Genomic DNA, 22,082 nt, shown 5'->3' with positions numbered 1-22,082 from the left:
CAGAGCTAATGTTTTCAGCTCAAATCTTTTCTTTTGCCATTTACTTTGCATAGACCTTGCTTAGCATTAGGGATTCCTGCAGAGCCATCACACTTAGAAAAATCAATGTGCAGCATTTAGAAAGTCCTATACCTGCTCCAGACTCTTTTATATTGATGCTGGGTTCTGACCCAGCAAGCCACTTTCTATATCAGTCACCTGTGCCTGCTGCGCAGAGCATAGGTACTCGACATCCCCATCCCTTCTTCCTGGTGCTGGTATTCTCCCACCTCCGTAAAGCACTGCCACTGGGCTGGTGCCGTCTCTCCCCTTCCCATCCCTGCCCCCACAGCAGGCACCGTTAGCACATCCTGCATGCGCCGGTGCTGGCATCAGCCCAGGCTGGCAGGGCTGCCTCCCTTTCTGTCATGACCATCACTACCCCCAGCCTGGCTCGGAAATGGAGGGTCCTGCTTCCTGACCATGGCTACGATCAACAGCATTGCTGGCTGCAGAAAGAGAGGGAATAGCTCAAGGCCCAGCTCCCGTTTTTCTCCTCCTGATGGCTCTTGATCAAGTTTAAAAAAGAGGAACGATGGGGGAGGGGTAGTGAAAGGGAAGCAAGAGCAGGAGCCTAGGCTGCAGGAGAGCAAGGGAATGATCCTGGTCGAGTGGTATTTCTATTGGGGGAAGCGGGAGCCATAGGTGACAAGTGCCTCTCCCCCCAAAAAATGGCTTCCTGGATTGAGGTGGGGACGAAGGGGACAGTGGGGTCTGAGTGATTGGATGGATGGGGAGGGGGGGGGGGGTGTTTGTGACAGAAAGGTGGGATGGGTTAAAGAGATGGTGTGAAACTGAAAAAAGGGTGAGAAGGTGAAAATGGGATAAGAGGCAGAAGGGATGGAGGCCAGGGAGAGGATGAGTGAGAGAGTAGGGGTAAGTGTGGAAATGGACTGGGGAGGAGGTGGGCGTGGAAAGAGAAAATGCCAGGACAGCTGGTGAGGACATGGAAGTCAGGGGCGAGTACAGAGGGGGAAAGTGAGAGTGGGTCTAAGAGAAGCAGAATCGAAGGCTGGGGAAGCAGTGAGAGACAGAGCAGGGAATGGGTCGTCTTCAACCAGTGAGGGTAGAAAACGGAAAGCGAGAGGTTAAAAAGAGGGAGTGAGAGAGGGGTAAAAGTGAAATCTAACACTGTAGAGAGAAGTGAGAAAATAGGTTGAAAGATCAATTTCAGGGAAGGAATGATGAAAACATGGACAAGGATTTAAATTATTCCCCTTTCTAAATCCAAGCTCAAGGCACGTTATAAGCAGGAACAGGAGATATTCCCTGTCTCAGGTGGCTTTCAGTCTGATTTACTAAAGGTTTTTCTCCCATTCTGTGTCTACGGGAAAAATGCTTGGTAAATGAGGCAATGGAGGGTGAAGTTGCTTGCCCAAACTTACAAGGAGCAGGAGTAACGGAGGTGGGATTTGAACTCGAGTTATAGTCCACTGCTCTAACTACTGCGCTGCGTCTTCACTTCTGAAGCACTTAGGAGAAGACCAACCAAAGGAAAGTGGAAAGGAGAGACCCAAACCACACTGACTGGAAACATAAAACAAAAGGAGAAAAAGATTGTAGTGATTGGAATGTGTCGGCTTTGGGAATGTGCATTTCCTCCTCTGTATCCCATTGCTTACAGTAGCCATAATCAACCCTCCTCCTTGCGAGGAGGGATGGAGGGAGTCTGCATCTGCGTTCTGTCCACGGTAAAGCCTTTGCAGCAAACACAGAGTATTCGGGACAGGGTGGGAACCAAGAGTCACATCCAACAGAAAAGAAGAGGATAAAGGAGCACTTCCCCCCCACCTCTCTTCCGACAATAGCCTCCGTGAGAAGACCCTGCTGGCACCTACGCCCATCTAAAGAATCACCTGCAAAAGTCCTACGAAGCTCTCAAAATGGCCACCATTCCCACCATAGTGGATAGCTTGCTTGTGGGAACACACTGGAGACTCCCCTCACACTCTCCCCATAATGCTGGATGCCAGCTGCCCATTCCTCTTCCTCCTTTGCACTTTCCACAAAAGCAGAGTGCCCTGCTCCTGCCAAATTCATCATGCTCTTGTGGCCTTGCCATGTCTCCCCTGACAAAGACTTACTCACCCCCCAGGCTCCCTCCGCGCGCGCGTGCGAGAGAGATCAGCACAGGATCCTATAAGGGTTGACATCAGCAAATCTGTTGCTCTCTGTCTCCATCTGCTGGCAGGGGAACATAACACCATGCAGCCGGACTGGTCTGCTTGAAGATGAAAATCAGCCAAAGCCTGGAATGGTCTGGGCAGATATCCAAACTGTGCCACAACCGGTCTGTTTTAAACCCAGCACCAGAACTATAACCCCCATTAGCTGGCTGCCATCATCAGCACGAAGTCAGCGTGATTTACTCCTGCTCATCCAGGACTACTGTAGCAACGAACAGTTAAGGCACAAGCAAGATATTTTGCTACTTGCTATTGGTGCACTGCTCTAAATATTTTAAACACACACTAATTTATATGTAAAATACACACACACACAGTACTTTTGGGGCTAACAGCCTCCATCGCTCACCTTTACCACACAGAAAAATGATCAGTTTTCCCATTACCATCCCTGTTTCTCTTAACTTTGGCAAGGGATGACTGGGAAGGGACACAAACCAGGCGATGTCCAAAGACTCCATGTGCTGGATAGTTTCCTGCTTTGGTACTGAAATTTGCATATGGTTACGACTGCTAACCAAGCACAGGGCAGCTTTCAAAAACGTCCAACGTGCTCCAACTTACCTGAGATCGCAACTGAACTAACCCCATTTCTTTATAGGTGTTATGGAAACAAGTGAGCAGAAGGCCCTGGGCACTCTGCTTTGGCAGAAATTTGGATGAAAGGGGATGAGCAGTTACGGAGGGAGCTAGATTAATAAAGCATTAGACGTTTCCTTCCCTTCCAGCCAGCCAAATGCTTCTGCACAACACACCAGCACTGCAGATGCTGTAAATGAATATAGCCAAAACATAGCCTTTTACGTGTGCTTTAATGCTGAGTATACTTTAGGCAAGAAACAAAATAATCACAAAATACTTTCAGAGTTGACCTTTTTTGTGTGCCTGACTGCTCCTTGCTACAGAACAGCTGTAATGACAAAAGAAAAGAAAAATTGCTGACTAGAATAATCCCTCCCACCAGCGCCTCTCCCACTAAGAGCTTGACTTACTAAGATTTGCTTTCAGATAAAAAGCTTAGTAAATCTGGAATTAGAACAGCATTGCACTTACACCACTGCAGGAGCCATCTTAGCCACAGGGAGGAAATCTGACAGGCTGCTCATTTAAAAACAAACAAAAAACAGCAATCACGGCCAAATACCCACTCCCACCTACCCCAACAGACCAGAAATCAGAAGCAGATTATATTTCATTCACAGTGGAATATGAAACTGCCACGAAAGAGTTGTAGGTTTCAGACTCAATAATGTAACTTTGTTAATAAGGTGAGAGCTAATTAGGCACAGACGAAGCATTGAATCACATCACATCATAGGTGATTTTATTTCCAACAGTGCCCTATATAAAAAAGGTTAAAATACACCCCAGCTCTGAGAGCTCATGCAAAGGATTGCTCCTTTTATTCTTCCAGCCAGGCCTATGATGTGGGACATTTTCAAAGTTTTAGTCAGGGTAGAAGAGATAAAGCCGCCTCCATGAATTTTCAGACCCACACTTTCACAATGCAGGTAACTTTTGGCTACAGTAAAAGGCATTCCTGCGAGTACAAGCTTGTTGGGGGAAGAGAACGTCACATTGCAGTTACAAAATCGGACGCAAGGAGTCAGCTCCCTGTACTTTATATGCTCCCACTAGAGATGACGAAAGGATGCATGCATGTTTTCATTGGAGAAAAGGCTTGTGGGAGTGGCTTACTGAAGATTTCCCCCCTTACATACTTGTTGAAATAATTGCATAGATTCCTATCAAATTGCACTCAGTATTGGAACGAGCTCTGCCTCACCTGCTTGGAAAGAAGCACTACTGGCAAGGTGAGCAGCACAACACAAAATGCTTTCAGGAACAGCGGAAGCTCTTTCCGCAAGGGCCTAGCTTACTAAGCTTCCAGAAGGAAAGAAAAGCCTTCGCAGACTTTTGCCACGGTCCGTGGTGTGATACGGCTGCAGTTTTGTGGCGTGTAGAATAATACTGTACTCTCAAGAAAACGGCAGGCTGGCTGCTCAAAACAGGAGCACATCCAAATAGAAGGTCCCAAATTTCTCCCACACTGGAAGAAATCGGTGGTTTCAAGAGCCCATGCATGCGAGTGAGGACAGAGGGATGGGGTAGAGGTCTGGCACTCCCCAATGGAAGGTGTTGTCAGTTTAACAAACCAACTCCTGGGCCCATGAGACTCCAGGGTTCTCCTTCCTCAAGCAGGTGCCGGTGTTGGGGAGAAGTCACGGTGAAAATGGGCTTTTCTCAGCAGAGAGGTGCTGGAAGAGCATCCTGTCCTAGGAGGGTGGCCGGGGCCTGAGGTCAGGGTAGCCAGACCTCTTGGACTAGAGAAGGATGCCTAGGTTTCCTGAAGATCCAATTCAGAGGGATTTCTGCAGAAAGGAAGAACGAATTCTTGGTCTTTTTGCACAGACTCAAGAGGTAGCCTCAAGGAAGAGAGGTCTCATCTGGCCAGGGTCAGAGCTTTCAAGCTGAGTTTCTAGCTGGAGTCCAGGGAAGACTGCAAGACTCCGAGGTCTGCTTCAGAGCTGCTGCCTAAAGGGGAGCAACAGCTCCCGAGTCTCTGACTTGGACCGAGGATTTTTCCAGTTTACTGCTGGGTTCTAGAGAAACAGGTAAAGGGGAGAGGCCCAGATGAGGTCGCTTCCCCAGAGAGCTTACCTGCCAGGGTGTGCGAGAGTTCATTTTATGCAGATGGACTTTACTTTCTCTGCACTATTAAAACTTAGAGTACGGGATCTGGATTTCGTTTCCTGCAATCAGTGACCAGTAAAGAAGTTTACTTTTAGACATCATCTATTATGCTGTGCATGGGATTTTGTTGTACCTTGCTGGACTGATCTGCAGAAGAGTGGCAGAGGAAAAAACTCCTAAGGGCCTTAAAAAAAATTGACTCTTTGCCCTCCACCCACTAGTGCGGGAACAGCACCCGGAAGGCAAGGCTCCTGTGCTTACCTATGACTGTTCCAGTGAGCCTTTGTGCCCAGCCAGAAAGCAGGGCAAGGATTCTATCAAATTCTGGGAAGAATACTTACAAAAGGGTAACAAGCTGACAGAAGCAGATGCCTGGAGTGAAAACACACAAACCTTCCCTATGGACAAAGTCAAAATTGCAAAAAAAGCAAATAAACCTTATTCTGAAATAGTCCCATGTACGTTTAATTTACACCTGCCTGCCTTTTTTGTGTTAAAAACCCTACAATCCCAAGCAGAAACGAGTTGTAGGTGGTACCCACCACCCAGCAAGTGAAGCAGGGCTCAGCAAGAGCACTCTGCACGCGCTGTAAACTCATTATGGAGACCCTGAAAACTAGACTGCCCCACGCCCTTGAAGGAGGAGATGTGGATGGGCCGTATGGATGTTTTATGTTTCTAATACACTCAGCCTGTAGTGGAGGGTCACCGTGACCGACCTGTGGCATTTTTCAGGACAAGTGTGGGCGGCTTCTCTTCCAGAGTAACAAAATGAAAACCCAGTAAAGCAACACAGAGTAACATTTTACAAAACTTCAAAAAAACAAAAAAGGCTAAAGTAATGAAAAAAAAAAAAAAAAGTGTAACAAATAAAAAACAAAACACTTCATTCTAACACTTGGATTTCTGTAGAAAAATTGTTAAAAAAAAAGGATCCAGATTTTCCTTTTAAACACCATCGTGAAGTAAATGCATTTCAAATGGAAGGCACTTTTTAAGAGCAAGCTGCCAACGTCACTGGGATCTGTTTACTAATCTCTGACATGCGGTTATGCGCGCCATTATTCGCTAGGCTCCGCTGCTAACGATAGGAGCCATGGGAAATGGCGCGTGCCACAGGTTAGTAACTAGAGCCCAGAGTTTGATACTGAGTACACCCTAACTCGTCACATGCTCCCATGATTAGGGACAATTTTACTCTAACTATTTTCTGTAACAGTCACCTGAAGAATAGAGCACTTGCCCACTGCCTTTGGTTAAAATCAAAACATCTCCTAGAGTGGAATCAGCTATTTCAATTGGGGTTAGTGTCCAACATATTGTATGTATTAGTTTTTCCTATGCAACACCGTTTCAAATATTCACAGCCTGTGATGCTCCACTTCTCTTCTTCCCACCAAAAGAAAAACAAGTTTATTGTAGAGTACCAAAAGGCCTTCTGATGCTATTGCACACAAAGCTGACAGCACAATGCAGTCTTCTGCAGGTTCACCTTTCAGCATGGACGTGTCAGTCATTTATAGTGACCCACTTTGCCTCTTGGAAACGTTCTTTGAGATGGCCTCCCACTCTTAACCTTACTATTTTTTTCTACTCTTGCATCTCCATTCTTAGAGAGGAATAAATCAACTTTTTAAAATGAACAAATTATTTAAAAAAACAAAACAAAACAGGTAATGCACAATTGTATCTAATGAGTTAATAAAGGATGCTTGAATATATCTTCCTAACTTACACTTGAAAAATAGCTTTCAAATGTCCTTTTCCGATTCCATAATACAGATGGAGAGAAAAAACAATTAGCAGGACGGCTAAGAAGAAGAAGCCAGTCAGCTGGAGGCTGAAAAGTGAAAACGAAAGAAAGCCATTAACAAGCAGAGAAGAGGAAACTATGAACAGCCTGGTGATGTTACTACTGTGCTTCATGACCACCGACATCATCAAGCCATTCAGAGCCTGGCTGACCAGGATTACGAGCACCCAGCCGGAGAAGCCTTCAAAGAATCCACCGCTAGGACCGTTCGCCAAATGGGCCACCAAGTTCACCAGGATTCCAAAAGAGTACAGAAAGAGGTTCTGCAGATTAAGCGGCAGGTTCTGGGTTTTCAGAAGGAGCTCGGTGTAAACAGCAGACAAGCCAGAGATCAGACAGTAAACTAAAACCATCCCCAAGCCCGGCAGGGTGATATGAAGCTGCGTGTGCGGAGGAGGAGGAGGATTCTGAGGGGTTCGCAGTCCTCCGTAGGTGTGGCACATACCGGCTACGGTCAGCAGGAAGAGTGCAAACCATTTGCGAGGAGAGAGTCTTTGGTGCAGGAAGACGCTGTACAGGACCGCAGTGCTGCCGATCTTCAGATTGCTCAGCAGCTGGTAGGTGCTGGGGTCCATGAAGTGCTGCATGTGCACTACCAAGTTGTTATTAGCCCCGTAGAGCAGAGCAGGAAAGGCGAAGGGTGCAGCAAGGCGCCAGGACACAGGCACGCCAAGCCAGTCCCGATCCCAGGTCAGCAGGAAGGCAAGAGAGAGCAACAGCTTGGTCGCTTCAGTCAGGAGAACGACGGCAGAAGAGCTGAAAGGGACCTTGCCCTCCACTTTGCACAGCGCTATGAGAGGGGCGTGCGACCCATAAATGATTACAGAGAGCAAAAGCAGCAGCCCCCACAGCAGCCGACTGCCCGTGCGCTCCACGGGGTGGGGCCCAGAGCGGATATTGTTAATGACAATCATTCCCAGTAAAACCCAGACTGCTGGGCTTCTGGTTTCCCACAGACACAAAAACAGTTCGTAATTCTTCTCATCAGTTCATTGCTGGTCAATCAAAAAGGTTACATATTGCCTGGAAAATACATATTAGTTACTAGGACACTACAAGCTTACCATGCTCGGGGGTAAACTAATGGAGCATGGTGATTTTGAATACCCAAATACAAAAAAGTAAAAACTTAGCTAAGACCTTGAATATTTCAGCCCAGTAGCAGCAAGACAGCCACTTAAATGGAAGCACATTCGGGGTGGAATGCCAGCCATAAACGGTATTGAAATAGGAAAACTATAAATGCAAGTAACTCAGCAGCTCCAGTAACTTCCAGTTCTGCCAGGAGAGCAAGAAAAGGCCTTAGAATGTTTGATTGCACGGGACAGGGAAAAATAAGCAAAGCAGCCACTGCTACAGAAGAGTCAGATCGTGCCTTGCACGTATCAATTTGGGTTCCAGATAAAGAGAAACATTTTTGATGGTGAAACATTCTGAGCTTAGAAGCCAGATGTAGTAAGCTTTTTTTCCCCCCCATACATACAAAACGGGGAACATCGTGATCCTCGCTGTTCTGTTGAAAATTCCTGTGCAAATGTGCACTACAGTACATGAAGGACTGGGCTGAAGTTTCAGAGAAAGCCACACCATGGGAAAAAAGGAAGGTAGGTACCTGTATAAGTTACAGTAATAATTAACTACACAGTTTAAGCAATGATAGATTTATACCCCTGATTATCAGTACCTAATCAGACCTGCTGAAAGTTTTCCACCCAAATGTCCCAAAACCCCCTTTCCAGTTCATACTGCATACAAATGTGTAAATATTGCGGGTTTTTTGTATGTAACCTTATTTCTTCTGTCACTGCCCAGACTGTATAGCGCTGGTAACAGCTGGTGCACTTCCTGCGACATTCTCTCCAAACCTAGTCTGGTCCTTTTCTTAAAGATGCTAAGTAGTCGCGGATTGTCTTTTCAACATCGGGCACGTTGTAGCTCTGAGCAGCATATATCCCGCTGCAGGTCCCAACTACAAATCCTAGAACCGCAGAAGTCCTAAGCTTGGCAACAATGTAACCAGCAAGAAATCCTTTCAGAAATGGAGAGGACAGAAGGGAGCCATTCTAGGAGAAGAGAAAGAAGATAACATTAATATGAGCCTGATCACCTACAATAGCACATCAAAGCAAAAACATTTCTTCTTTATTACCAATTAGAATTTATACGAAAAATGCCAGACCCAATTCTTTAATTTTGCCACTGTAAAAAAGGGGCTCCTTCGTTAAATCACTGACAAATGCATTTGCGTCATGCAGCGTGAGAAGGAGTGGATGCGAGGTGAACAAGCAGGGGCAGAGCTGGAGAGGCTGCGGCTGCTCACCAGGCTCCCTCTAAAGATCCCGAGCCGGGCCCAGAGGTCGCACTTCGCCAGCTCGCAATCCCGTTATCACGGCCGTGCCATACAGGAGCAATTAAGCCTCCGCTCATTTGCCAATGGTCAAGCAGCCTCCTGACAAATACAAATTTCCAGACTGAAACCGAATCGTACATGGTTTGTAAAGCCAATGGAAAACCGGTTCAGCTCAAGTTAAAAGAAACCAAAAAGAAGGGCATCAGAGAATGAAAGAGAAGGGACGATGTCAATTTTCACACTGACTTGCTCTCAATGTGCCAGGTTTCATCCTAAAGAACCTAAAATGGCACATGATCTTCCCCACCGCCTGTTCACCAGGCACAGCCAGCAGAATAATATGAAGGATGAAACGCAGTCTCTCCAGATTCATTCCAGTCCAACAAAATTGTTCTGCACCTTTCTGCCGCGGTTCTAGTACCTGTTTATTATAATGAGCGGCTTTAGCCCTTGTAAAGAATGACTGTGCGCACCCATCCTTCCTTTCTCTGAAAACCTAAGGAACTGCTTCAGCCAGGCTATTCTCCCATTCTGTAGCCATGGGAAAAAGCTTAGTGAACCAGGCCCCAAGAGTCCCCAGGACCCTCTAAAATCATTTTACTACTTGCAGTTCAACTGCAAAAAGTCCATTCCCTGCTATTAAGTTCACTTAGAGAATAGCCACTGCCATTAGCAATGGTTACATGGAATAGACTTAGTTTTTGGGTACTTGCCAGGTTCTTATGGCCTGGATTGGCCACTGTTGGAAACAGGATGCTGGGCTTGATGGACCCTTGGTCTGACCCAGTATAGCATGTTCTTATGTTCTAAAAACAATTTATTTAAAAACTGCATTTAAGCAATGCACATCTCTGGAATAATTAAGAATGCGACTGATACACACCACCAGTCGAGGTTATCTGTCTCTGAATAAAAGGATTACTGAAGGGCCTGATTCACTAAGCTCCCCTCACCCCCAGTAGACAAAAGCAACCTGCAGCATAACAAAAATGTAAAAAAGAATCCAGAAATGTTGCTTTGCAAATATCCACCGTAGCCCAAGGCAAAAAGGTATCGTGCCGCACGCATTAATAAAAAGGATATTTCCTGCCGCCTCTGGTCTCCTTACCTGTGTCACCCCAGTTTTTACCTCCTCCTCCACCCTGCGCTGTAAGCCTTCCAGCTGATTCTTTAGAAAAACCAGATCCTTCAGCTTGGGGGTAGAGCCCTATGCAATAAAGAGAGCAAACATTTTTTTTTTAATGCTGGAAGCACATATACTTCCATTTTTTAACTTCCCAAAATAAATTAAGTTCAACCTGAAAAATATCTTCCAGAACACTGGAGCATCATAAGAAGTTTCTAAAAATATCGCACATAAGGCTTTGAAACCAAATAAGTTCAAAAGTCACATCAAAAACAGTCACATCTGAAGGCAGCTAGCTCCTGTACAATAATTTTGGACAGAAACTTAGATGGATCAAATAAAAATTCACAGCCTGCAGAGAATCCAGTTTACGCCAAATGACAAAGTTACTAGATCATTGCGTTATACTAATAAAATGCCCCTCTCTACCTTTGTCACCTGGGTGGGCTTTTTTCTAGTTAGGTTGGTTCTGGTCTCTTCTTTTCTGCTGCTATAACCCCTCCAGCCCGTATCTTCCAGAAAAAGGTAGTGACTTTTGTTCGGGGGGGGGGGGGGGGGGGGGGGATAAATGAGGGAGCAGAGTAGCTTCTGTGCTCAGTTCACGCCAGCCTCCTCATTCCCCACAGGCTGCTGCTGGGAAGAGAGGAGCTGAAAGTCTTTGCTTTGTCTCAGCCTTAGCCCCTGCCCTCCTGCTCCCTGCACAACAAGAAGGGAGGAGGAAACAAAAGGGTGAGAGGGAATGCATAAGGCAGCAGAGTAAGAAAAGAAGACCGCGGGGCCATCAAGCCCAGTTTCCTGTTTCCAGCAGTGGCCAATCCAGGTCACAAGTACCCAAACAGTAAATAGATCCCATGCTGCTACTGCAAAGTGATAAATAGTAGCGGTTTCTTAAGTCTACTTGGTTAATAACAGTTTATTCACTTCTCCTCCAGGAATTTGTCTCAACCTTTTTTAAATCTAGTTATGCTAACTGCCTTAACCACATCCTCTAGTCATGAATTCCAGAGCTTAATTGTGCACTGAACAACAGTGTTTCCATACATAGCAGGATGAATTTAGCCAGGCTGTTTGGGTGACGTCATCCGACGGCGCTCTAAGCAGAGCCTTCTCTTCATGCTTACAGAGCTTTGCTCTTCTGTACATGCGTGGCAGTTCCAAAGCGATTGTGTGCTGCAAGGTCTCCTCAGTTTATAATTAGGCACAGACAGGTGTCTAATGTAAAGCTGTTGCGTCCGTCGGTCTCAGATGGCTTCGACCTCTGTGCCTCACCTTTCGTCCTTCTCTCTCCTCAAGCCTTGGGAGGATGGCTGCTGCCGCGTCATCTTGCCACTTTCTCCGGCGTCCCTGGAACGGCTATGGCGACGGTGTTCGCCATGTTTCTCCTGAGGGCCTCCTAGGGTGCGCGCGCACGCCTCCCCACGTCATGGTGGGAACCTCGGAGGCAGCCCCTCTGAGTGACATCACGCCATCTGGGTATTCAGCCTGCCCTTCGTTTGCTAACAGAGTTAGCAAGGATTGGATTGCCTTCGGTCTAAGCTGCACTGCCGCTTCCTTGCTGCTGCTGGAAGTTCTCTCTGCCCTCCGAGGCCACTTCATCTCTAACCTGGGTACCCACTCCTCAGGGGCCCTATACTCTCTTTCAGGTGCCTATCTGGAATACCGGGTACTCGCTCGAGGGCCTGTTCTCCCTGCCTTGGTGCCTGCAACCAACTACTTCTGCCTGCCAAGATCTTCAACAAGTACAGCTATCTATTCAGTGAGTAAACTAACCTTGTCAGCTTGTCTCACCTCCAGCTTCAGCGCTGCAAGTCTACATCCAGGAATTCTCCCTTCTCCCAGCACAACCTACCATCATCGGAGTGTGGGATGGGTCTCCTCTGCCGAGGACACCTGGACTACTCTACTGGGTTATCTCACTGCTGCCACCCTCTGGGCAGTACCACCAAGGTGTATAAAAAACACAAATTCTCTGTGTCTGCGTGTATAGAGTCTAGCCTAGTACTGCGGTACCTCACGGGGCTCCTCCCCATGGGAGTGGCCATCTCCGCAGTACCCAAGAATCCACTCAAACACCTCAAAACCATAACAAAAGCAAGGGCTGTCCAGGGAAGGAAAGTGGTATGCATGGCTAATTCATCCTACTATCTATGGAAAACACCATTTATGGTAAGTAAACTTGCTTTTTTTCTGTCGATAAGCAGGCTGAATTAGCCATGCTGTTGGGGAATCCCAAGCTAAGGGTTGCTGCAATATTGTGCTCTGATCCTGCTGTCATTTCCATTTTTTTTTTTTTTTTTTGCAACCCGTATTATGGGCAATCCTTACTTGCTTGCTATCAGGCCGATACAGTAAGGAGTGGTAGGAAGAGCTGCGTTAGTGCCGGGCGCACCCGCGTTTGCCGCACGCACAGTCCGGCTCATCTACCGCTCGATACTGTATTAAAATCGCATGCAAATGCAAGCCGCGTCCGTGAAGCGTTAGGCCCACACAACCCATTTTACTGTATAGGCGCTTTATTCAGCGCGTGACCTTTAAAAAAAGCGCGTGACCTTTAAAAAAAGGTTTGGATAAGTTCTTGGAGGAGAAGTCCATTACCTGCTATTAACTGAGTTGACTTTGAAATAGCCACTGCTATTACTAGCATCAGTAGCATGGGATATATTTAGTTTTTGTGTACTCGCCAGGTTTTTATGGCCTGGATTGGCCACTGTTGGAAACAGGATGCTGGGCTTGATGGACCCTTGGTCTGACCCAGTATGTCATGTTCTTATGTTCTTAGAGATGCACATTTCTGAAAACTGATAGAAAAATCAAAGACCTCCCATATAACAATCGGGCCAATGTAATATTGGGCTCACGTAAAAAGGGCTCATGATTGAGCGCCTACTCTCCTAATGTGTGTCCAGCCCTCTCCTGCCGCACAATACATTTTTTAAATGAAGGGTCATGCTAAAAAGGAGGCACTAAGAAAAATAGTGCGGCCCTAAATACCTCCTCACATCGGGCACACAGGAGAGGTGGCTGTCAGTGTTGGCTGGGAAAACAGACATTCAATACAAGCATCCATTTTCCCTTGCCACCAGCACAAGATACTAGCACAAGGTACATGGCTTGGACCATCTATCTTGTGCGACTATATTGGGCACCTAGAATTTTATTTATTTTTTTTTTTTTACTTCAATCGGCTTTCTTAGTATCGCAATAATACTAAGTGAAGGAGTCACAGAAAGCAGAAATTTTTCTTTTTCCAGTGAGCCTTAAGCATGGTATACCCTTTACAGCAGCCCTGGGCTGGCATAAATTGCAATAAGTTCATTGGTCATGCAGAAAAATTTTGAATGATGGGGATCAGCTAATAGCCTCATCTACATGGAATTTATATGTGATGAACGCTATTAGTTACATGCGCGACTGGATGGGCATTTTGGACATGTATTGCATCAGAGGCATGTTAAGCCATGCGCTGGCTGCAGCACAAGGTGTTGCATCTGCCTGAATGAGAAGGAAAAAAAATCTGTATAAACCTGGGGGAAAATAGGAGATGCAGCAACTAAATATGTAGTGTCCTGCCACCAGGCAAAATATTATCTGAATGGGGCAACATGAATGAGCACCAAACCCCAAGATTTGTCCTTATTGTATTTTCTACAACTTGCCATTTTACTTTACTGTTAATATTAATAATTTCTCTTACCCTTCTTTTAATCATTATGTATATTACTTTAGCAACATATGTAAAATTTGCCTCAATTTATCTAATCCAGGAGTGGGCAATTCTGGTCCTTGAGGGCCACAAATCAGGTTTTCAGGATATCCTAAATGAAGATGCATGATAAAGATGCGCATATACTCTGTCTCAGTTGCATGCAAATCTGTTTCATGCATATTCATTAGTGATATCCTGAAAACTCGACTGGCTTGCGGCCCTCGAGGACCGGAATTTCTCACCCCGATCTAATCTACTGTCAAGGCTGAAGCCTTGAAGACTGAGGCTATGCTCACAAGTTTCAAGCTTATGGTAATTCAACTCCTTTGTGAATATCAAGTATAAAAGTAATCCGTGGACAACATAAAATCTTCGCTGATATTTAGCCCCAGCTTAGAGTCCCTTCGTCATTCTCTAGAAGACGACTTCCCTTCTGATATTTTACCAGGCTCCTCCCTGCGCTATGAACCCCCAGGGGCTCTTCCCTCGTGAAGTTCCTAAAAGCCGAAGGAGAAGCAGCTCCAGGTCTCCCATCACGTAGGGGAGCTGACAGAAATCAGCCACAGCGTGGACCGAGGAATAGGAACCGCTCTGTCCCACACTAGAAACACAGACACCGTCCCCACGGCCTCCACTCACCTTGTCATCCGCCATGTTCCTTTTCCTGCGCACGCGCACTGACTGCACAAGGCTCGGCCATCGATTGCTTCTTCAAGAACGCCAGAGGCTAATCTAGTGCTCGGCCATCGGCTATGGAAAAGGTACGAGACTCGGTCACGTGAAAGCCAGTGCTGACGTCAGCAAGGTTAAAGCGAAATGAGCTTTTGGATTCTGCAAAACCTAAATCTTTGTCTTCATCTGGGCTGTATTGTTTATGGATGATATTTCCCTGCTGTTTCGCGCAATTATTGTTCCATTCTCTTACAATAAAAGGTGTGCGCCTTTGATTATGTTATTGTATTTCCACTCTCAAAACTCGCATTTTTTAACGCATTTCAATATAGTTCTTAAATAAGGAGATGAGCGAAAGAAGGAACATAATGAAATATACGTTTGAGAAGAAAAATATATGCTTATAATCGAAGGCGAATAAGGGTTAAGCTCTTTGTAGGCATTACAGATTAAGGAAAGTAGCCAAATGGAATGCAATTGTGCAGGCCATTGATAAGATTAAGAGTTAAGTACAGCATAGGATGACTGGCTGGTTATAAACCAGAAGGAAAAAGAAAATGTGGCTTGAGGGTTAAAATTAGTCACAGTTTTAACATAAGAATATAAGGCTTGCCATATTGGGTCAGACTAAGGGTCCATCAACCCCAGTACTCTGTTTCCAAGAGTAACCAAGCTAGGTCACAAGCACCTGTCAGGATCCCATGGGGTAGATGGATTCCAAGCTGTTTATCCCAAGAATAAGCAATGGATTTCTGCAATTCTACCTTAATAATTGTTAATGGACTTTTCCTCCAGGAATTTGTCCAAACCTTTTTTAAACATAGCTATACTAACAGCTTTCATCACATCCTCTGGCAATGAATTCCAGCGCATAGTTATGTGTTGAGTAAAAAAATATTTCTCTTATTAATTTTAAATGTATTACCCAGTAGCTTCATTATGTGTATTCTGATCTTCGTATTTTTCAAAGGAGTAAACAACTGATTAATGTTTCCTTGTTTCATTCCACTCATTATTTTATAGACCTCTATCATATTTCCCATCAGCTGTTTCATTTTCAAGCTGGAGTACTAACCTCTTTAGCCTTTCTTTATAGGGGAATTGTTCCATCCTCTTTATCATCTTGGTCATCCTTCTCCATACCTTTTCTTATTCTGCTATATCTTTCTTGAGATGTGGTGACTAATCACATGTCCCTATGTGAGATATGACTGACCACCTCAGTCATATCTCACATAGGGACTGTATAAAACCAAAACTTGTACTTTTCATCTTTTTACTTCAAAAGTTTAAGCTTTTCCTCTTCAGTTCTATGGCTTTCTGGTGTTACACCCATAGGTCGCAGATGGCTGTGACCACTAATGCTCATCTCTTTCTTTGCTGCCTTGTCATCTATTGGAAGAATGGCGGCCTCTGCCAGCCACCGCCGACCTGCCTGGTATTCCCGGGACGGCGTGGGTGCTGCCGACCGCCATCTTGCTTCAGGGATCACCTAGGCGCGTGCGCACGGGCCACTTTTGTACATGACATGGCAGGAACCTCAGGGATATCCCCTCTGGATGATGTCATCCCGCTGCTGTACTTAAGCTGGCTGGCCCTACGGTTTGACGAGTTAGCAAGGAGTTCCCGCATTGCTGAATCTGCTCCATCCTTTGGACTTCCAGTTCCAGAATCTGCACTTTGGCGTGAGACGCTCTGGGTACCCACTCCTCGGGGACCCTTCCTTGTCTCTGGCTATCCGCTCCCCGGAGGGCCTTCTTGCCTTGGACTGCTATCTGCTCCCGCTTCCCGGGACCCCTCCTGGAACCACCTCTTGTGAGTACCTTACCACTACAGACTTCAACTATACCAAGCCTCATTGTGGGATCCTCTCCGGTGTACCCCGTGCCTCGGGCCACTACCGTATCGTCCCCAGTAAGATCCACTCCAGTATATCCTGTGCTGCAGGTCATTACCACACCATCGCTACAGGACCCTCTTCCGGGTTTCTGCACCTCGGACCATCATCTCATCACCTCTGTAGCGCAGGCTCGGTGTAGCCTGCGCTACAGGCCACTAACACATCACCACTACAGAGAGACTTCTTCGGCGTACCCCGCTCCTCGGGCCACTACCAGATCTGCATGTCTGAGGTATTGTCACCACTGCTGAGAGACTTCCTGGCATACCCCGCTCTACGGAGGCCACTACCGGATCTATACATCAGGACTTTACTTTAACTGCACCTCTCGCTCCGTGGGCTGTGCCTTTCTTCCTTCCTAATAGACTCTATTCCACAGCTGTGTCTGACAACCAATGAGACCACGCCTACTGATGGTGAGGCTCACAGGGCTCCTCCTTGTGGGCAGTAATACCTCTCATCTCGGCCCAGGATTCACATTCCTACAAGTTATAACATCTGGACTGTAACAGTAACATCTGGACAGATACAGTACAGTGCACTTCGGTGGGGCGCACTGTTAACCCACGATTGGACGTGCGTTTTCGATGCACTAGCTTTACCCCTTATTCAGTAAGGGGTAATAGCGCGTCGAAAACGCGCGTCAAACCCCCCCTTCCCCGAACCTAATAGCCAAGCCACACATTTTACTTTCAGAAATTAGCGCCTACCCAAAGGTAGGCGTTAATTTCTCCGGGCACCAGGAAAGTGCTCAGAAAAGCAGTTAAAACTGCTTTTCTGTGCACCCTCCAACTTAATATCATGGCAATATTAAGTCGGAGGTCCCGAAAGTTAAAAAAAAGTTAAAAAAAAAAAATTTTGAAATCGGCCCGTGGCTCGCGGGTTGAAAACCGGATGCTCAATTTTGCTGGCGCCCGGTTTCCGAACCCGTGGCTGTCAGCGGGCTCGAGAACCAACGTTGGCAAAATTGAGCGTCGGCTGTCAAACCCGCCGACAGCCGCCGCTCCTGTCCGAAAAGAGGCGCTAGGGACGCGCTAGTGTCCCTAGCGCCTCTTTTTGCCGCGGGCCCTCATTTGAATACAGAATTACGCGCACAGGAGAGTGAGCTGGTAATGCTGGCCCGTGAGCTAGTAATGCTGAAATAAGTCAGATGATTCGGTCCCTTTTGTTATCCCCATTTTAACAATATGCCACCGAAAATCAGAATAGGTCCACCGAAGACTATGGCAACTAGCTGGAGTGAAGTGTTAAATATAATTGGGGTTTTAAAACTGGAACCTCTCATTGTCTGTGTTAGTCAATTGTATTTTACTGTATGTGGTCAACTGCAATCTCCTAGAAGAGAGATGTAGGGGCAGAAAGAAGGAAATCTCACGATGTTTGCCTAAAATACACTGGGGATACGGGAGCATTTTGCAAAGAGGGCAGAGAAAATGGTGACTTTTTGACAAAATGAGAGAGCTCTGCTAGACTGAAACCTGCCCCCTCCCTGCATGCCTCTGTGCTATCAGAATAGTGGAGGCACTTGGCAGCAGAGCAGGTTATTGGGGGATGCTGTTCGTTAGGGCTATCAGAGGAGGAGTGCAATGTGCTGATCTGTGCTGGACAGCTCCACCCACCCCTCGCCTCTGCTCCTCCTTTTCTTCTCTTGCTTTTGTCTCTCGCTTCGCTTCTCTCTCCAACTCCCGCGGCGAGGCTGGATTTTCCCTAACCGATGGATGTTGTTGACTGCTTGACCCCTCTGCTGGTGCCGGTGAATGTCTCCTCTCTGTTGCAGGCCCCCGCTCCTCTCTCTCTTTCGTTCTGCCCGGGTTTGCTCCTCTTCTTTACCTTTTCATTGTGGAGCTCCGCGTAGGCGCTGTTATTCGGTCCGTCCTCTGCTGGTGCTGAACGTTTTCCTGGATTCATCCTCATCATGCTGGGGAAAGACTACATGCTGGCCATAATCATCGTTAATTATGATGGTAGGTTTGCTTTCCGGGAGATGCTTGTTTGTTTTGACTTTGGCAAGGGCTTATTTCCTCTTGAGTCCTCAGAGGGTCAGGATGCAATCCTAAGGGGATTCGGAGGAGATATTGATTTTACATGGAAATTTGTATTATTTGAATTAGATGGGGGGTTTTTTCAGGTAAGGTTAGGAAGACATAATGGTGGACTGAAGAAATGTTGTTTCAATGGACTGTCTCTGTTATAGGAGCTGCAGAATTTGACTTCTGATATTCAATTGAATCTTGCAATCCTATAGCTGAAATTATTACCTTTAAGTAATAATAATGATTTCATCCTATAAACAAACAAAAATGCTAAGTCTGTTAGTCCCTATAGTAAAAGGTTAGAACAGGGGTCGACAACTCCAGTCCTGAAGTGCCACTAACAGGTCTGGTTGTCAGGATATCCATAATGAATATGCATGAGATAAATTTGCTTATGAGGCAACGCATGCATATTCATTATGAACATCCTGAAAATAGAATCTGTTTCTGGCACTTCAGAACTGGAGTTGCCTACTCATGGGTTAGCAAAAAAGCTATGAACTAAAATATAAAAAAGGATTGGTGGATCAGACCTAATTCATTTTTATGTTCATTATTTGAATTTCTTTCCCACCTCTACAAACGTGTTCTAGGTAGGTTATAGCAGGGATCCTCAAACCAGCCCTCACCCCCACCAACTAATCAGGTTTTCAGGATATACCTAATGAATATGCATGGAATAAATCTCATGCATATTCATTAGAGATAAACCGACTGGCTGGGGGGATCGGTTTAACACCTCAGTCATAGGTCCTACCTCGGCTTTGTGAACACTGGAACTAGACCAGGGTGTCCGAAACTTGACAGCCAGGTGCCAGTCAGGTTTTCGGGATATCCATAGCGAATATACATGAGATAAATTTGCATGCACTGGAGACCCAAAATATGCAAATTTATCTCAGACATCTTCATTGTGGATCTTCTGAAAACCTGACTGACTGTTAGGTCCTCACGACCGCCTTGGGCAGCCCTGAACTAGCTTGTCCTGTTGCAGCTGTCAATTCCATTTCAAATGTATTCTATTTGTCACATAAAATTAGATTTTAATTACAAGTTTACAATCCAGTTCTGGCTTCTTGTAGTTGTCCTGAGGGAAGCTTCTTGTTTAGATATATCTCTTTTCAAGAATTTTTCAAATCTTATGTATTTGGAAAACAACAGATCGAGGTTTGTATTAAGGAAGCATGAAAAGGAGGCTGAAAATCGGTGAGTGAATAGTGAACAGGAGACACCTAAGGAGGCGGATTGAAGATCTAGGCCAGGCCACCAGTTCAAATCCAGTTCAGGTAGTTTATGTAAAATGAGATGGTGGTCGCAGTCCAGTTCCAGGAGCCACAACAGGAGTGTTCATAGCATAGCTTCTGTGAGATTCCTATGAATCTGTCAGTTCTGGTGCACATCTTATCACTGACTTCACAAGGATGCAACGGGAGACAATAAGGCTCCTTAGTTCATTCTCTCTGTTTTAATATATGAGTATCAGCTCCTGGTGTTAGGGGGTTGGCACCAACAGGGGAGCACAGGATCCAGCCTGAAAACCTGAAACCATGCAGATTTTGCACGCTGAGCAAAATGTGGACACCTTCCAGTCCACATCATTCTATACCCTTTGGAAATTTAAAACTAAATGCTCTGAAAGTGGTGGTTTAATAAAGTACCACAAATTAATAAGATTTTAAATCATTGCTGATTTTACTTCATTTTCCTGATACTGAATACACATCACACACCATTGCTTCCAGATCTGTACAATAATATCACTTTCCTTTGCATAATTTTTATTAGCATCACACTGATGCCTTCATCTAATGTTCCACAATTATGTCAACCTTATTAGCCACATTTATTTGCACCTGGATGCATTATAGACAACAACAAAACAGAGATATCCATAGGCCCGCTTCTCTGTAATGATATTTATGACAAATCACCTCCCTTGAATAAGGTCCCCTAGATGAACATGTATTGAGAACATTTTTTTTTCTGTGTAAATTTATTTTAGTGCTGGAAGAGGAAAGGCTGAGGCAGTGGGAAATAGGAGGACAACTCAGGAGCAGTGGGGAGATTGGGTCAGTTACAAATTTTATGGAACCAAACCAATATTCTGTGTTACAAAGTTACGGTGAAAAAAAGTAAAAACTGAATAGTATTTTTTTTGTAAAACCAAGGATTTTATTTCAGTAAAAATAGTTTTTAACTGAAAATGAAGGGCCCCCATCTATATTATGTCAATTAGTGAAATGATAATAGTTCTGACTGAATGCAGACCCAGATTGTCTCTTTAGCACAAATGACTGCAGGGAATTTGGTGACGTGGATGCAAAATCAATCAGGTTCCTAAACAACTCCTGCAAACACACTGTGAAGAAATTATCCTGTAGCTAAATTCTTCAGTTTCTTGACTAAACTTGATTAATCATGGTGATTAAGTTTTATGGGTTTTTTTCTATGAGAACGTGACACTACCATACAGTTTGCTGAATTAATTTAATCAGAATCCCTAAGGTTTTCCATCAATCAAACATTCAGGTCTGGGAAATGTGTGTGTGGGAGGGGTGAGAGGAGGCAGGAGCACAGGGGGCCATAGAACTGGCTGCTGAATCAACTTGTTAGATATCTGCTGTCTGAAATGCAAGCCAAAAATCAGTAAACCCTGCAAGTAAAACTGCTGTCTCTTCCAAATCTTATCTTAGCAGATCACTGCCCTGGTCAGTAGTAAACTGAGCATAATAAAAGCAGCTCTTGTGGTTGTCCTGCACAGTGATAGGTTCAGAGGAGGGGGCATGGATGACTCGAGGCCCCAGACAGGGTCAGATATTGAAATCGTGTCATCATAATATTAATGAGAAAGTCATCTGAGATGTGGACCTGATCTGACCTGATGTCTATGAGCTTGCTAATGTCTATTGGTGCAGCACATGAATGGGAGTGGGAAGGCAGTCCATGGCTGGACTACTGCCTGGGGCCCAAGGGACCTTTAATTGGTCCCTGGAAACACAGAGTCAACGGGTCTAAATAGGACCCTCCACTGACACAGAAAATGGCTTCTGGCAAGGCAACCGAAAGCTCCTTTGCCAAGATGCTGAAGGAGCTGCAATCCCTAAAAGGTACAAATGACAGAGCAGCAGGGGGGCAATTAAAGAAATTAAAACAGACAAGCCTTCCCATACAGCACAATTCTCTTTATTCCAAAAGACTGGGTGAACTGAAGAAAAAGAGTTCCCTGTTGGAAGATACTGTGACGCTGCTGCAGGACAACATCAGAAAAGGGACTACAGAAAGAATTAGAGAATTGTGGGGAGAACAGAGAGACTGGAAAGTGATGATCCAGTGCATTATATGGGGATAGGTCTGCCGAAGCTACTGAAAACTCAGTTTATGAAGGATTTGGAGACTGAAAGAGTGAACAGAGGGCCAGCAATGAAAAATACCAGAGGGCAATGACAATTTGGATCTTGGGAAACCCTCAACTATTAGGCACCTGAAGTGTGGAAAGGAAGATGCATGTTGAATCTTGCAGATTTATTTATTTATTTTTCTATACCGCTATTCGATTCAGAATT

General features: G+C 45.4%; 3 protein-coding genes across 3 annotated transcripts in view; 1 reads left to right on the top strand and 2 right to left on the bottom strand.

Moving 5' to 3' along the window:
- Positions 1 to 3,018: 3,018 nt before the first annotated feature.
- On the bottom strand, positions 3,019 to 7,683 carry SLC35A4 (solute carrier family 35 member A4). The gene has a single exon (XM_029583651.1). The coding sequence runs from the start codon at positions 7,644 to 7,646 to the stop codon at positions 6,651 to 6,653; it is 996 nt and encodes a 331-aa protein (XP_029439511.1). The 5' UTR covers positions 7,647 to 7,683; the 3' UTR covers positions 3,019 to 6,650.
- A 24-nt stretch (positions 7,684 to 7,707) lies between these two features.
- On the bottom strand, positions 7,708 to 14,667 carry LOC115079797 (SLC35A4 upstream open reading frame protein-like). Its single transcript, XM_029583652.1, has 3 exons — positions 14,554 to 14,667; positions 10,191 to 10,289; positions 7,708 to 8,795 (listed from the first exon to the last, which is right to left on the bottom strand). The coding sequence occupies exons 1-3, from the start codon at positions 14,566 to 14,568 to the stop codon at positions 8,598 to 8,600; spliced, it is 312 nt and encodes a 103-aa protein (XP_029439512.1). The 5' UTR covers positions 14,569 to 14,667; the 3' UTR covers positions 7,708 to 8,597.
- A 3,490-nt stretch (positions 14,668 to 18,157) lies between these two features.
- The window catches only part of APBB3 (amyloid beta precursor protein binding family B member 3), a 41,881-nt gene continuing 37,956 nt past the window's right edge, over positions 18,158 to 22,082 (top strand). Inside the window, exon 1 of the mRNA XM_029583455.1 lies at positions 18,158 to 18,450. Within this exon, the coding sequence (XP_029439315.1) occupies positions 18,402 to 18,450 (49 nt within the window). The 5' untranslated portion in view covers positions 18,158 to 18,401. The remainder of the gene's footprint in view (positions 18,451 to 22,082) is intronic.

The sequence above is a fragment of the Rhinatrema bivittatum genome, chromosome 18 (genome assembly GCF_901001135.1).
Source record: "Rhinatrema bivittatum chromosome 18, aRhiBiv1.1, whole genome shotgun sequence".
Lineage (NCBI taxonomy): Eukaryota > Metazoa > Chordata > Amphibia > Gymnophiona > Rhinatrematidae > Rhinatrema > Rhinatrema bivittatum.
The sequence above is the reverse complement of the archived record's forward strand: the minus strand, read 5'-3'. Positions and strand labels throughout refer to the sequence as shown.

Bases quoted from the DNA above. Each gene is read 5' to 3' on its own strand.
- LOC115079797 (XM_029583652.1), bottom strand. The intron at 8,796-10,190 runs GTAAGGAGACCA...CTCTTCTCCTAG, and splicing joins TAAAAACTGGGGTGACACAG to AATGGCTCCCTTCTGTCCTC.
- SLC35A4 (XM_029583651.1), bottom strand. From the start codon at position 7,646: ATGATTGTCATTAACAATATCCGCTCTGGGCCCCACCCCGTGGAGCGC.